The 16,402-nt window shown below is 38.5% G+C and overlaps 1 protein-coding gene across 3 annotated transcripts in view; it reads left to right on the top strand.

Annotated features, from left to right (window-relative positions):
- The window catches only part of LOC150084881 (uncharacterized), a 150,017-nt gene that overhangs the window by 81,284 nt on the left and 52,331 nt on the right, over positions 1–16,402 (top strand). For all 3 annotated transcript variants that reach the window (XM_090376682.1, XM_090376680.1, XM_090376679.1), the window contains exons 4-5: positions 6,356–6,559; positions 13,862–14,031. In XM_090376682.1, coding sequence (XP_090232808.1) covers positions 6,356–6,559; positions 13,862–14,031 — 374 coding nt within the window. The remainder of the gene's footprint in view (positions 1–6,355; positions 6,560–13,861; positions 14,032–16,402) is intronic.

Here is a 16,402-nt window from a genome sequence, read left to right as displayed (position 1 = left end):
GGAAAGTTTTGCAATATGATGCAACAATGAATCACAGGAAGCTGCTTGTTGCTGCATGTTGAGACATGTTCATACGTGCATAGTAGCCGCTGCGCCAAGTCGATGGGCTCAGTTATTCATTAGCAGTGAGAGTGTAAAGTGCTTGCGATGGCATCGTGGTCACGAAATGAGATAAGGACAGTTTTGCGGTATAATTTCATGCGTGGTTTAACCATAGACCAGTGCTTAGAAGAAATGACTCTTGCACTAGATGATGATTGTCCACATCGTACAACGATATTCAGGTGGTATAGAGAATTCCAAAGGGGAAATTTCACTCTAGAGGATTCTGAGAGGCCGGGAAGGCCACGAACGTCAGTTACGGAGGAAAACGTTACTGCTGTGAGGAAAATGCTTGACGAAAACAGGCGAGTGACCTACCAACAGATAGAGGATACTTTGGGCCTAAATGCACCAGCAATTCGTTCGATTCTGCAAGATCATTTGCATGTGAAGAAACTTTGTTCTCTCTGGGTGCCGCATCAACTGACTGAAGAGCAGATGACACGACGTGTGACTTGGTGCCGGGAGATGTTAAAAAAGTTTGATAAGGGACAATCTCGGTATGTGAACAACATCGTGACAGGTGACGAGACTTGACTGTACTATTACGATCTGCTGACCAAGGCTCAAAACAAAGTTTGGGTCTCTGATGATGACGACACACCCGTAATTGTCAGAAAATCCCGATCTGTAAAGAAGAAAATGATAGCTGTATTTTTCAAATCGAGTGGAATTGTGGAACGTGTCGTTTTGGACACGCAGAAGACAGTCACAGCTAAGTGGTATACTGAACAATGCCTGCCTAAAGTCATTGGATCTATGAAGAACCTGCGGCCAAAGTCAAGAATGGACACCTGGTACCTCCATCACGATAATGCTGCAGCTCACCGCACCAAAGCCTGCACCGAATATTTGACCACGACAGGACTGAAACTTCTCGAGCACCCTCCCTACAGTCCAGACCTTGCTCACTGCGACTTTGCACTGTTCCCGCATGTGAAAATGAAGCTAAAAGGGAGGCGGTTTTCCAGTGATGAGGACCTTCTACGGGCTTGGGACAACGAGTGTGCTTTATTCCCTAGTGAAACTTGGCAGAACTGGTTTAAAGATTGGTTTCGGAGGATGGAGAGGTGTATTGAATGTAGAGGAAATTACTTTGAAAAAATTAAATAAACAAAGCTGTATTGCAAAACTTTCCTAGTACCCTTTGTATTAACTTGGTTGTAGTCCTGCGTATTTGCCGTACAGTTCACGTTTTCCCAGCCATAAGAATAATGGTTATAATCAGTGCTCGAACTAGACCAGAAGTCACCGGAACGTCGTTCCAGTTGATAACTTTACTTTTTAAAATTAAGCTAAAGCATTGTTAAACTTCTCAAAAAAAAAAAAAAAAAAAATTGCAAAATATTAATGTGGTCATTGGCGATAAGTTCGAGCATAAGGCCTGACTATCCCAGCAGTCAGCGCGGGAGTAAAATAGCATGCACGTTTGAGTTGACCGTAATTTGAGCCTACGTGACTGACTGCTAAATACGGTTAATGATTGTATTCTTGTCAAAATGATTAATTGTAAACTCTTCCGACTTGTGATCGTGGGAGCATAAACATAACATATTCGTAATTAATCATAGTGTCCAAACAGCAGAACCAATGAGAACTCGTGTATAATTTTTGAATGGGTTTAATAGACTTCTGACAAAATATATTATATTTTATCTTTGTTGCCTAATATTAGCGTTCCTGTTGTTAATACCTTCAAATTCCAGCACTGGTTACGAAAGCAAGGGTTAGGACAGGAACACATTCCCCATGCGTGTGGAGTGTTCGATGAACATGGGCCCACTAGTAAAAGGGAAGAACCCGCTTAGTGGACCATTCTCATCTTGCGCACACAGGTCTGCTGAATTCTAGGTACGCTTGATTAGGCCACCACTTAGCTTGTAACCCTTATTTCAAGAAGGATGTGGAAACAAAAAGTTATTTCAAAGTGAGGAATTCCAGTTACGTAAGTTGCAAAGTCTGAAAGCCAGGAATCTGCGTAGTAACTTGATGTCAAAACGATTATATTATGGTCATCTGGAATTATTGTGTCTGTAAATTGCGTGTGTTTTCTAGTCGATTTGCCTGCTTTGCTGGATGAAAACACCAGTTTTTCTGGGGGAAAAAACCTTGCTATCTACGCCTGAGACCGACTAACTCAGCCACGGAGTGAAAAAAGCCCATAAAAGTTCCTCGCGTCGTAGACGGGATTCGAACCCTGATCTTTTCCATCCGATGGGGAGGAAGGTGACGATACCACTGTGCTACCTTTGATATCATACTAACTTGATGTCAAGGAATAGTTTGGCGTACTATTTAGGAAACACCAAACTTTTTTGACCGTGGAAACCTTTTTGCGAAATTTAATCTAAATCATCCGCAGAATCCATTTTCAAATCTCTGGACTATAATGTGGTGTAACGAGGATTGTATTCTACAAGAAGAATACAGTCACAACCGTGGCCAAGAGACTATCTCAGAATAATGTGATGAATCTTTAGCGGAACCCTAATATTTTGAAAAACAGTAATATTAACAATAAATTAAAAACATCAAAGATATGTACAAAGTAAATAAACGTAGATGATAAAAATAACTGAACATTTTCAAAACCACTGAGATCACTTTGAGGAATACCAAGGTCCCGCTGACACACTGTGAAAACCACTGTTCTGGACATTTCTGATTCTTGGATATTTCTTAATCCGCATTAAAATATTGTATATCTAAAACGCTTATTTTTTCTACCCTTTTACTATCCTCATACTCTTTTTTTTTCTTCGTTATCTCCCCTTATTTCATTAAATAAATAAAAGACCACAAAATAATCTTTCTCTCTCTCTTATATTCAAAATCTCACGGAACCCCGAACTAAAATAGTACTCCTGAACCTTTTATATGGCAAATCCACTTTTCGCGATCTCCTTACTGGTATTAACAAGCTAAGTTCCCGTCTTTGTTTGGCAGTCTACGCTTTGTTTTTTTTTTAATTTATTACGGTATGTTATGACCTCCCGGGATATCTTTCGGAAATCCTCTGGGATTTTAACTCACTAAAACTGTCTGAGTATTAGCAACCTATAGAAGACCGTTATACTGAATTCAGTAACTTACAAATCTCTGAGAGAGCTGCAGAAAAAAATATATGGATTCAGAACTTAAGTAATTGTTAACTTAAGTAACTGTTAACTAAAAAGCACCCGGGCACAAAGACCAAATGATTTGGTAGGTATCTGAAAAAGGACACACTGACTAACCGTTACAACTGTCGTGGGCTGGTATAGTTCGAGGACCTCTGATTAAGCAAAACGGTGAATACAATAGTGTGGGTGTATGCTGTACTATAGTGGTTTTGCCAGCTTCTTATTGGGTGGTTTCCCTTCAGTTTTTTAACCTGTTCTCAAATGACTCAAGTTTGTGGGAAACCGGATTTATGACTATATCGTATGAGTTGTCTTAACGTGATTTCCTAAATACTGTGGTTGAGACCATGGCTTCAGTAAATGTTTTGTGTGAACGTGACCTGACACAACACGCTCGCCAAGAAAGTGATAACAGATTTTTACACGTATGAAGGATCAATGAGTAACATTTTTCATTTATCGTTATTTTCCACAAAACAGAGCGATGTATGCAAGGCAGCGAATACAGATCTGTATATGTGTTCCAGGCCGATTTTCTACAGGGTGTCTAAGTCACTCCATATTTTTAAATTACCATAACTCCTTTATGTTTTTATCGATATTAATGAAACAAATGTTAAATGATTCATAATTTATTAAGCTTTTTGACAATAATTTTAAAGTTCTATGTATGTTCAGCATTTTAAACTCAATTCCTTAAACGAACTGGTACGTTCGTTACTGCTGATTGCACAAACCTAATTGAAATATCTGTGAGTACATTGGCTATTGTTTCTTCCAGTTCGTTCAAGTTGCGTGGTTTTTTACGGTAAACCTCTTCCTTGGCCCATCCCCACACAAAATATTACAAGGCGTCAGATGTGGGCAGACCATTCATGCACACCGCGTCTGTCAATCCATCTGATGTCTGATATCTTGGGAAATGCTTATGTAGCCATGAACGGATATTAATCGCAAAATGAGAGGGATACTCCATCCTGCATAAAATTAAGAGTTTCAAAGTTGTCCCACTGCATCTATGTTAACAAACATCTTGTGTCCACTCTTTGTTCCGCCCCAACATAATTTCTGCAGATTCCATCCTTCTGTCACAGTCATCAAGAAACAACTGCAGAACGTAATGTAGCTTCCATGGTTTGAAAGACATTCTTTCTTGAGAATAGTCGCAATTACATAAAGGGAGAGTCCACTTTACGAACCCTTTCAAGCACTGATTTCTGTGGGATACTTGAGAACGTCTGTCACTGTCGCAAGGTTGTGTGGAGTCCGCAAGGTTGATGGCCGCCCTGCTCTCTTCCTATCAGCCCTCGTGGGTAGCGCAGTTAAAAAAATCGCCGTCCTCCCTACACTGGATGGAAAAAAGACCTGACTATATGGTCTTTTTTCCATCGGAAATCCTCTGGGATTTTAACTCACTAAAACTGTCTAAGTATTAGCAACCTATAGAAGACCGTTATACTGAATTCAGTAACTTACAAATCTCTGAGAGAGCTGCAGAAAAAAATATATGGATTCAGAACTTAAGTAATTGTTAACTTAATATTAGTATTAAAACTGTCTGAGGATGAGCATTTTTATGAGTCTTTTTCAGAATGTGGTTGAGTTAGTCGGTCTCAGGCGAGGGTAGCACGGTTTTCCGTCCAGTAAACAGAAAATCGACCACAGAACACGCGCAATTTATAGACAGTATATACGAGCAATATAAATATAGCCTTAGTCGCTGATGCTCTTAAAACCCTACAACAACAACAACTCTTCCTGTAACAACTGTAAACGAAACTAGCATCAGCTTTCTAAACCTCAAAGAACAATGAATTATTTAATGTTTTTGGCTTCATCAAAATCGGTTAAAAATAAAATAAATTACAATAATTTAAAAATAGAGAATCGCCTATCAGACATCCTGTACTTCGCTAGATGAAAAACCAGAATACGTTTCGATGGCGGAGGAAAGTGCAAATGTATGAATATCCAAAAATATTCATACATTTGAACATATCCGACATATACCATAAAATACAGATTTTAAATCTGTATTTTATGGTACATAAAATACAGATTTAAAAGTATATCTATATAGATGTAAGATACCCCATAGACAACTCTTAAAGAAAAAAATACAATAGTAGTGTAAAGGGCATCATTTCATCTGTATCTCATATTGTGCTCATCCTTCACCATGTATGGGTGGCGGTGCCCATAGAGAATAAATAACAATAGTCTTCTCTATTAGTGAAGCGTTACTTATTCGAGGTAGTGAAATACATGATAACTTTTTGTGAAGGATGAGCACAATATGAAATACAGATGAAATGATGCCCTTTTCACTACTATCGTAGTTTTTTTTCTTTAAGAGTTGTCTATGGTGTATCTATACCGATATTATATAGATAATCTTAAAATATTATGCCTGTAGCATTTAGTTTCATTTTAAGATTTAAAAGCAGTATGTAAAATACAGATTTAAGAGGTGTATGTGAAATACAGTATATGAGATAGATTTAATCTGAATTAAATTTCTGTCTTGAAGTCCAGTTTGTCATAACTTTATTGTCTGAGATCAAACCTACACTGACGTGTAGGTTCCCAAGTTTGGAGGAGAGCGCTGATAATAGTGAGGAGGGGTAAAGAGTATACCGAAAATATAAACATAAGATAAAAAGTTTGATCTATTTTAAAACCATTTTTAATAGTCAGTAAAACAAAGAGAGCAGATGGTAGGACTGGACTGGACTGGACTGATTTGGGACAGCATTCCTCCCTCCTCCCTAAAGTATTCCTGAAAATTTATTTAGGTGTAAGCTGTCCTTTATGTTTTCACGTTTTAGGCCTAAACCTACAATATATTTTCTTTTCTTTTATTATTTATTAATTATATATTTTATTATTACAGTATTTTACTTTTTTTTGGCTGGTGCAGTATAAGCCTTAAGCTTCCTTGCACCATATGGCCATTACTAATACTAATAGAGTCGCCCATCATGCAAATTATTCATGCTTATTACTAATACTAAGGATATATTACCTTACGTCTAAGAAACAGTGCTCTTATATGAGTAAGTATGAATATTTATTTTAATATAATTTTTATTGCAATACTAAGTTTAAAATCTATTTATTCTTTCCCTCAGACGGCTGTTTAGTCAATGACACATCTTCCTACGGCTTGGGCGAGACTTTCAATCTTGGGTGCGAACAGACTTGCACATGTATGCAGAATGGCAAAACAGAATGCCGAGAAAGATGCAATTTTCGGCCAGGTTCTGTCAACGACTCATCCTGTCACGAAATTCCGGACAACAGTGACCCATGCTGCGTTCACTATCAATGTAAAGGTAAGTGGAAAGTAAGGACAGGATATGGGAAAGGAAGCAGTTGTACAACACTTGTGGAACTGATTGCTACGTTTAGTTTGACTGTAATATGTGCATCGTTAGATAATTCCGCCATGATAAATTCCAGACACTCTGTGTGGGCTATAATGAGGGGGCAACAAGAAAAATAACAGTGTTCGTCACGACCGTGGCCAAGGGAGTATCACAGAATGATATGTAACTGTGCGAGCTGAAACGGTGTCTAATGATAACTTAGAATGTAAATGATGTCTGGGTAGCTGTTTTTGTTCAGAAAATATTGTGACGAGATATAAATGACTTTACGAGATCGTATTCATCGTTTTAAAGTCTAATGACAGAAAGAATTCTTGTGGGGTACAGTTCCTTAGTGGTTCATTTAGGTGGTGGTTTAAATGGGATCAGAAAGGTGTGATACAAAACATTATTTTTCTTTTCCACTGGTCGCGAATTTTAATTTCTTTAGATTATTATCAAATCATAAAGTCTTAAGTCGCAATAGTAATATTTAATTCGCTTGCAGAGAACCAAACATTCGATTACAAAGAAAAAAACAAGAAGAAAGGAAAATTCTGTACATCAAAATTTATTTCCTGTTGGTAGTTACATTTAGAAATCAGCAGAGGCGGGTGGCATCGGGTTTTTTCTTCAACTGTTAAACTGGCATTGTCTAACATAATTTCTAGTCCTCATATAAACACAGTTGCTTATTTTCTTACCAAATCTCATTCAAATTGTTGATGAAACGTTTGCATCCAAAGAGCAATCTCCTTATCTTGACTATCTTAACATTCTTTTATCAAGACTATCTTAAGCCATTCTTCTATAAGGAACACCACAGAATCAGAGATGATAGCCCAGTGGTTTTCAACCTTTTTTTAATAGCGGCACCAGTAAGTAATTTATTTTATTTTGCGGCACCCCTACTCAATTTTCTGCCTGTTAGATCCGATTCTCTCTCAGTATATATATATATATAATATAAAAATATATATATGTTATATGATATTTATTACAGTAATATAATTATAAAAATTACATTTCATAATACGAATTATATATATACAGTATATAATTTTATTCTTTATATAGATGTACTAAGTAAACATCAATTATAGATCACCACAAAATTAAAAAGATACTGTACACCTTTTTATAATGAAATAAACATATAAATTAAAAAATAATAATAAGTTTAAGTAACTTAAACCCAAATTACGTAGTACCCCTGGAATGTGCCGCGGCACCCGGTTGAAAACCACTGTGATAGCCTATCGCTCTTTTTTGGATGACTATATTCGTTCTATAGAACTTAAGTATTATTTTCAGGTTGATATTATTTGCGAAAGGTTGCAAAGGCTCATGCTGTAGATTATGAATATCTACTCAACAAGCTGGAATATTATGGTATGGATTTAGTGGAGAGTGACGCATATGATTCTTCAGTCATCTTCAAGGCCTGTAACAAAATATAGCCAGTAGGAACGTCTATTTTGGTTCCTTTGTTCTAACTTCACTCTTCACGGATTCAACCTAGCTTTCTTCTCTTTCCTTTCATTCCATATGAACGATATATTTATATTTACATTAGCTCGTTCTGTAAACTACTACTTTCTTTTCTGCCTCAACTGTCCAAGATAATAATTACTGCTATTAGGATACTGTTAAGTTTATTTTCAAACTTAAGCTCAACATTCCAATTTTTTTTTTCTAAAATATTAAAATAGTCATTGCCATTTGCAAGTTTGAAAACATTTTTAATTAATCGTCGCATCCGAATATAAGAATTAAAGAGAAGTTGTGTATAATGTTTGCATATATTTGAAAAACTTTCTGACAAAGATATACAGTATATTGTATTTATACGAAATTAAAATACTGTTTTATGACGATGAGCAGACAGCTGTAAACTGCAACCAGTACTACTGAAGAGGTTCTAACTGCTAACTGCACACAAGCAAAATTTAAAAATTACGATTAAAATAAAGAATATCCAAAAATAAATATATGAACCCACTCAGGAAAGCATCGCGGGAAGGCTTCCTGCTTAAAGCATGGCGCAAATGCTGCCGAAAACAAGCTAGGAACCCACCATCCACCCAACCCACAGGGGATACCCACCAGAAAAGAAAAACTTGAAAAAAAAAGTGTAAGGGAACCATAGTGAACTTTTTCAAGAGGCATCGGACCTGTGGAAATTCCCAAACACTCGCATTTCCGTCATGGCTTGCTGATAAAAAAAAACAAAAAAACATGGATACCCTATTGTGAGTAAAGACCGGCACAACAACAATAAACCTTCCTATGGTTATTCCAATAACTAAAAAAAAAAACTCAAACCAACTAAAGAATAAAATGTAAATTAGATACCGGCCACCCAACCGACAAACCTATGCGGAGACAGTTGGTCTTGTAGTATACTAGTTGCAGTTAGCAACTATCAATATCACTCCTCTTTCTTTGTATGATAAAGCACTGGCTAGATTAATATGTGATAATTCTCCTCTAATTGGCATATGCATTTGGCTGATGTCATCGAAAAGTCCAGTAAAGTTTTCTGGAGTGTGTTTGTTTTAGGAATGGGATCGCATTCTGGATTATTTCACAATTCCAACTTGGGCTGTACTGTAAGAGCAAACCTTTATGTTCCTCCTTCTCCTCCTTACTCATTTTACGCTTGGTGTTATATTTCATTCTCATCCCTATTACTACTTTATTCATAATCTGCGCTTGCTTTGCATAACGATGGGTAATGATGGGTAGTAGTAGGGTTTTAGGAGCAATAGCGACTAAGGCCATATTGCTCCGTGTATATTGTCTGTACAATGCATGTGTTCTGAGGTCGATTTTCTGTTTGCTGAACGAAAAACCCTAGTTTTTAGGTGCAGGATACTGTTAGGTGCAGATTACTGGACGAAAAACCCGAGTTTTTAGGTGCAGGATACTGGTCACCTGACGAAAAACCCGAGTTTTTAGGTGCAGGATACTGGTCACCTGACGAAAAAACCTCGCCCGAGACCGATTAACTCAGCGACGTTGTGAAAAAGGCCTGTAAAAATTCCTCGCTTCACCGACGGAACTCGAACTCAAGCCTTTTCCACCCAGTGTAGGGAGGACGGCGATTCCGCCAACTGTGCTACCACGAGGGCAGGTCGAAGGGTGCACAGCTAATAAGTTTAATTATTATACTGTAAATTATAAAATCGATAATTATTTTGGGGCTCTTGTATACATAAGCATGTAAATATTATGTCCATTTGTAACTTTTTCTAGTATGAGTATATGAAACTCCTTAAGCGCGTACAGTAATTGATTAATAGGTTATTACTTGCAACCGGTTAGTAAATAAACAAATAAATACTGCGTTTCCCTATGGAGAAAGAATCACATTCGACACTACTTGGTAAACAACACGATTATATTCTTTATTGCACTATTTCAAGAATTAAATTACAAATTCCCATTAGAGATTCATACTATAGGATAGGAATCTGTAATTCAATTCTTGAAACGTTAGCGTAATAAAGAATTTGTTTTGTTTACGACATAGTGTCGAAAGGGATTCTTATATTACTTCTATTCAATTCTCGTTACTACCAAAGGTAAATTTTACACCGACAGACCTTAAAAATTATTTTGAAATACTAAAGAGCGGTCATGAAGTAACTTCAGCTAAAATATGTAAATGTTTGGACCTAAACATATTATCTAAATACAATAAAAAACGCAATAACAGAGTTTTACTGTGGCACATTACACTGAAAGGACAGAATTCATGGGATACCTGGTTTCTGGGTAACGCAACGCTGTCATCTCTCTCGCTAGTGGACGAACTCACTGCTTGACAGGTATATAGGTCCACTGCATCACTGAATTCACGTAGACGGTAATTCAATGTCAGTATGGATAAACGTCCTGAGTTAATCGACTTTGAAAGAGGGATATAGTGGGTGCCCGACAAATGGGTCACTCTATCGCGGAGGTGGTACAAAAATTGCTGCACTATCACCGTTCGACAGTATCAAGAGTGCATCGGAAATATGCCATTTCCGGAATAACATCTCATCGTGCAGAACGCTGTGGGCGGAAAAAGGTGGTGGATGAACGTGGCCATCGACGTCTGTCTCGGATTGCTTCAGCCAACGGAAGAGCAACAGTGGCACAAATCACCGCCGAGTTCAACGATGAAGGTGCCAGAAACGTCTCCACCAACACCATTAGGCGATTATTAGCCGCAATAGGTTATGAGAGCCGTGACTCACCAGAGTCCCATTGCTAACACCACAACACAGGACTCTACGCCTCAACTAGGCGAAAGAACATCGGCACTGGACCTTGGATGATTGGAGACGGGTCGTCTGGTCCGATGAGTCCCGTTTCCAGTTATTTCGAGCGGACGGGAGGGTGCATATCTGGCGGAAACCGCACGAAGCTATGCACCCGTCATGTCAACAAGGAACTGTTCAAGCAGGTGGACAGTCGGTAATGGTGTGGGGCGTGTTCAACTGGCACACGTTGAGACCTCTGGTACGTCTAGACGCATCTCTGAACGGTCCAGGTTACGTATCCATCCTTGCAGACCATCTGCATCCCTTAATGGTCATCGTGCACCCATAGGGAAATGGATTCTTCCAGCAGAACAATGCGCATCCCCACAGAGCCGTGGAGACTAGAACATGGTACGAAAGCATTCCGCAGATTTTACCACCATGGAATGGCATCCCCGTTCACCGGAAATAAACCCTGTGAAGCATCTTTGGGATGCTGTGGAAGGGTCCGTTCAAGCTTTGGATCCTCCACCCAAGGAATGCGATGGAATTATGGATAGCGGTGCAGCAAGCATGGATGGAAACACCTGCGGAATGCTTTCGTGAACAAGTGGACTCAATGCCTCGTCGTGTAACTGCCTTTATCCGGGTGGAAGGTGGGCCTACCCGTTACTAGGTAGGTATGCCATGATTTATGTCTACTCAGTGTAGTTTACATGGCTGCAAATATTGCTCAAACCTCGCTATTTGAATCAGTAACAGCTCTGATTCGAGTAATAAATTACGAGCAACGGATAAAAGCTGATCTCGGAGCATATTTAGCTCTATTTGGATCGCCCTCTTTTGTTGTGCGACATATTTTGGGTCATATTAGTAGACGCAATTTTTTTTAAATAATAAGAATGCAAGGAGGCCATTTTGTTTCAAAAACCCTACCAAGGTTTCTTCCTCCAAACTGTTCTCTTAATGGCAGTAATGCTCCGATGAATACCGGAGAACCCCAATCGTTTGATTAATCACCCCTCTTTTTTTCAAGTCCGGAATGACATTAATTTTCAATGTACTGTATGCGCATATTTATGCGAATATATTGGAAATGCAAATATATTGGAAAAATTATATTCGTGTCCATTTATGAATATATTAACGAAGTTTCCCTTAACAATTTCTTCAAAAAATTACGATTCAATTATAAAATTGGATGTAAAACCGCGTCATACTTCTCATTATGTAATAGTCTGTCTAGTAACAAACTATTACATAATGAGAGGTTAATATAATGTGGGGAGGATAAGCAAACCCACACGCTATTGTGTGTGTGGGCTTTCTTCAATCCATTACAATAGTTATTTCGTCCAGCAAACAGAAAATCGATCTTAGAACACACGCAATTTACAGACAATATACACGAAGCAACATGGCTTTAGTCGCCGATGCTCTTAAAACCCAATAACAACAATAGTTATGCGTATTAACAACTCCATGATGATAAAAGTGGGTTCCGTCAGACCACAAAATGTAGTTGGCTATTGTTGCTCATATTTTTGGATCGCAGGGGCTATTGTTGCTCATATTTTTGGATCGCAGAGGCTATTGTTGCTCATATTTTTGGATCGCAGGAAAAAAAGTGACAACTTCTGAGCTGTTTTGAATTAAAAGGGTGTAATTTTAGTATCTCGTTGATTGTTTTGAATTATTCAAATTTTTATGAACATCTGGGCATCTCATTTGCACTGCATTCTCTTAAGGTGGATGTTAGGATAATTTGTTTATAGTTTAGCCTAATCTTTTTATCTACCTACACTGAAGGACAGCTTTTTATTTTTATCCCTAACGCATCTAGCCTGTTCACACTTGGGTATCAATGCCATCAAGGACTAACTGAAGGACCTTTATTTTTCTTTATTCTTTGCTCTCTCTCCTATAAGCTTTGAGGACAGTCGTAGCTGTTATTGCTGGTTAGATAACAACTGCGGGCAAGAGAAATTTTAAACGATGCGTTTTTCCAAGAGAGCATCATTTGAAAGATAACTACGAATTCCGTAGCTTTATCTCTCGCTCTTTATGTACAAATCATAGCGTGCGATGTGTAAAATGTATACTCACAGTTAATTCTCCATAACGTTGATCCTTATTTGCACAATTTTTTTTTTCCTTTGTAGGCTCGCAGTAAAAGTTGGTTATTGTTATTTGGTTTTTTTTTAGGAGCATTAGCAACTAAGGCCATATTGCTCCGGGGATATGCGGTGGTCATCCCTGACCTTTCCGCATCCTCCGTATTTGGTGGTGACGGGTTCGAACCTCGGTCTAATCAAGAAGCGTGTGCTACGCACTGCTGCTCCTTCCCACCTGGCTACGGAGGCGCCCTTTGGTTATTGTGTTTTTAAGTATTGCAGATGTCGGGCATAGCCTTTGTCTTTACGTAGATAATGAGCCAACGGGGTTTTCTATTTAGTGAATCAATCTTATATTGTGAAAGCCCTTCGCCATGAGTTGTCTTGTTATTGCAATATCTCTAAATAAGAATATTTATTTTTATTTATTAGAAAAGCATTGCTCCATTGGAGTAGTACTTTTTATTTTATTGAGTAGTGTAATACCAAGGAAGCTCGTGGCGAAGTACATCCACACTAAAGTTCAGTGCAAAAGCCCCAAGCTATGAAAGCTATAAAAAGTCACTGTACATGTCTAGCTATGCTCGACATATGCAATGACTTTTAATAGCTTTCGTAATTTGAGGCGTTTGCACTGAACTTAAAATTGTTTTCGTGTATGTAAATTAACATGTTTATGTGAAAACATTTACATATTTTATGAGCCCCCAACACTTTTTGAGATTTTTCAGCAACTTCAAACTTTTTAATTTTAATATGCGTTTTCTTTTTTCTCAAAAAAGCTGATTATTTCATTTTTTTATATTTCATAATAATTCTTAATTTTTGATTATACTTTGAAAGTATAATTAACGTTACCAAAGCCGTTTAACTTTAACTCCTTTGTCTAACTTGCCTTTCAGATAACACACTTCCAACAGCACCCAAAATTCTGGTCACGCAGAGGTCACCAAGTTCTTTGACCATTGCATGGGACGATTTTAAATTACCTAGTTACGAGTCTGGCTATGTGGTGGAGTATCGACCCCAGAGTGAGGATGTGTCTCACCAGCAAGACTGGATTCAAGTGCAGGTTAGATAGGATTTTAACCCTTGTTTGATTTCACGGTGTTTTTAGGTCATCGAACATCTTGTACACAGTTTCCGACACACCCGCGCGAGGAACAAGGGGTGGGGGGGGGCAATATTAACAAGTCGCTGGAAAGTCGTCAAGCTACTTCAGCCCCTTTTCGATGGGAAAGAGGAGTTCTATACATCGACCAATCAAAGCCATTCCGACATTTTAATTAAAAAAGCAACAGATGAATAGATTAACATATTAAATAAAATTAAAAAAATAAAACAATCAATGAACAAGAAATTACCACCAAGTGCTGCTGAGTGATTTGCTTATGAATTCTTAAAAGCAAATACAAAGTTATTATATATATATTTTTTTTACTTTTTTGTACTTTCAAAGTAAAATGATGAGGGTCATAGATCAGTGTTTGCAACCTTTTTAAGCTGTGACATAGTGTTTTGTGGAAGGCGCCACCGGTGATTTCCCACATCTGTGCCAAGAAGTACAGAATTTCTGTGAAAGCCAGAAAAAGTGTAATGTCTGGTTTGTCTCAGAGTAGTGTTATTTTTTGTCTCTGGCTGCTTAGTCGCAGAGCCCCTAGTGGGACCCCGCGTTGCCCGCCACTACCACTGGGAAGTGAGCCAGGCTGCCCATCGTATTTGGCTGGCCTCCGCCAGGGTTGCCTGAGCTTCCTGACGGAGACTAAGTTAAAAAAATAAAAATATTATAAATCAAAAAAATAAAAAATAATAATGATAAAAATAAGAAAAAAAAATAGAAGTATAGAAGGGTACAGAAGAAGAAGAAAGGATTAAAGGAGGAAGAGTGTGGGTGGATAGACAGATAAGAGTTGATCCACCCAAGTTTAGGCGAGATGAGGGATTAGGGTGGGGTTGTAAAGTCACAGGAGCAGATACTCCTGTGTGAGCGCCATTGGCCATGAGCTTTGCAAATCCTGCACTCCGAGGGGTGCCTGAATCCCGCACCATGGATGATGCCAACAGTGATCCTACCCATGTTGGGTTAGTCTGAACTTTGCGAGTCACGCACTCTGAGGAGTTACAGCAGTCCTGCACCAAGGATGGTGCCAGCAGAAAATCCTACTCATAATGGGTTAGCGTGGGGTTTGCTTGAGTTCAGTGTTATGTCAAAGGGTTGATTAGGTCTCAAGGGCGTATAGTTCAACGTCGTGCTGAGTCGTGACATTCCATTCCATTTTATTTATTTACACACACAATTTTATGTACATTCTCATGATATATATACAATTTATATACACATTATCACATATATATCCATTCTATATAATAGTAATCAAGATACTGTGTGTGTGTTGTTGTATCGGGATGGCTCCTAGGCGTTAGCCCATCTCCATCTTTGTACTCTGTTATGGTGCAGAAACTCTGCATAATGGGCCTGAAAAAGTGTAAGTGTATGTGTGTAAATATTAATGTGTGTTGTTTTGTTTGTGTCAGACCACTTTGCTACCAGGGTGCAGCCAACACATGGGCAGCTGCTTCCTGGTGCCCATCTCTAGCACCGGGCCTGGGTCAACTATCATCCTGTACCGGTGTAATTACCACCGAAAATCTCGCACCTGCCAGAGGTAGTACAATACTGGCGGGTGCCTGCAATCCCGCTCCCAGGTGAGTCGTGACAAAAAAAAAACAAAAAGAAAAAAACCTATTATATTTAGGCCACTCGAATAATTAAATTCATCTGCCGTGCTGTCTTTATGTCTTTTAATTGCGTGTGTTTTATGGTCGATTTGTCTGTTTGCTGAACGAAAAACCCCAGTTTCTAGGGAAAAAACTTTGCTAATCTATGCCTGAGACCGACTAACTCAGCCACGGAGTGAAAAAAGCCCATTAAAGTTCCTCGCGTCATCGACGGGATTCGAACCCGGGCCTTTTCCACTCGATATGGGGAGGACGGTGACGATACCACTGTGCTACACGCGCAGACCGGTGAGTCGTGACACGCTACTCTGCGTATTTCTGGAATTGCAAAGTGGAGATACTTTGCAATATCAGGAATACGCAGATAGGTCAGTGATGCAAGTGACGCCGAAAGCAAAATGTTTAATTATAAATATTACAATATTGTACATTGGTGTTCAAAATTTGCAATTTCAGATATCAAAAAAAATATGTGCTTGATGGAATTCTATCAAATCTTTGTGGAAGGGTGTCTCTATATTCTCGAATAATAGTAAAATATAATCAGATGGTGATTACCCAAAACAATATTGTTTTAAGCGGGGCTTGTTTTAAACAATTCCAGGCGCTTAATAGGGAGCATTATCGTCGCTTGAAAACTAAAACAGCTTCTGACAAGAAGTTCTCATGATGAGCAACAAGGGAAGATAAGACTTTGTTGTTAT

This window comes from Mastigoproctus giganteus, chromosome 6 (genome assembly GCF_048544385.1).
Source record: "Mastigoproctus giganteus isolate SK-2022 chromosome 6, ASM4854438v1, whole genome shotgun sequence".
Classification (NCBI taxonomy): domain Eukaryota; kingdom Metazoa; phylum Arthropoda; class Arachnida; order Uropygi; family Thelyphonidae; genus Mastigoproctus; species Mastigoproctus giganteus.
Note: the sequence above shows the minus strand (reverse complement) of the source record. Positions and strands in the feature narration are given on the sequence as shown.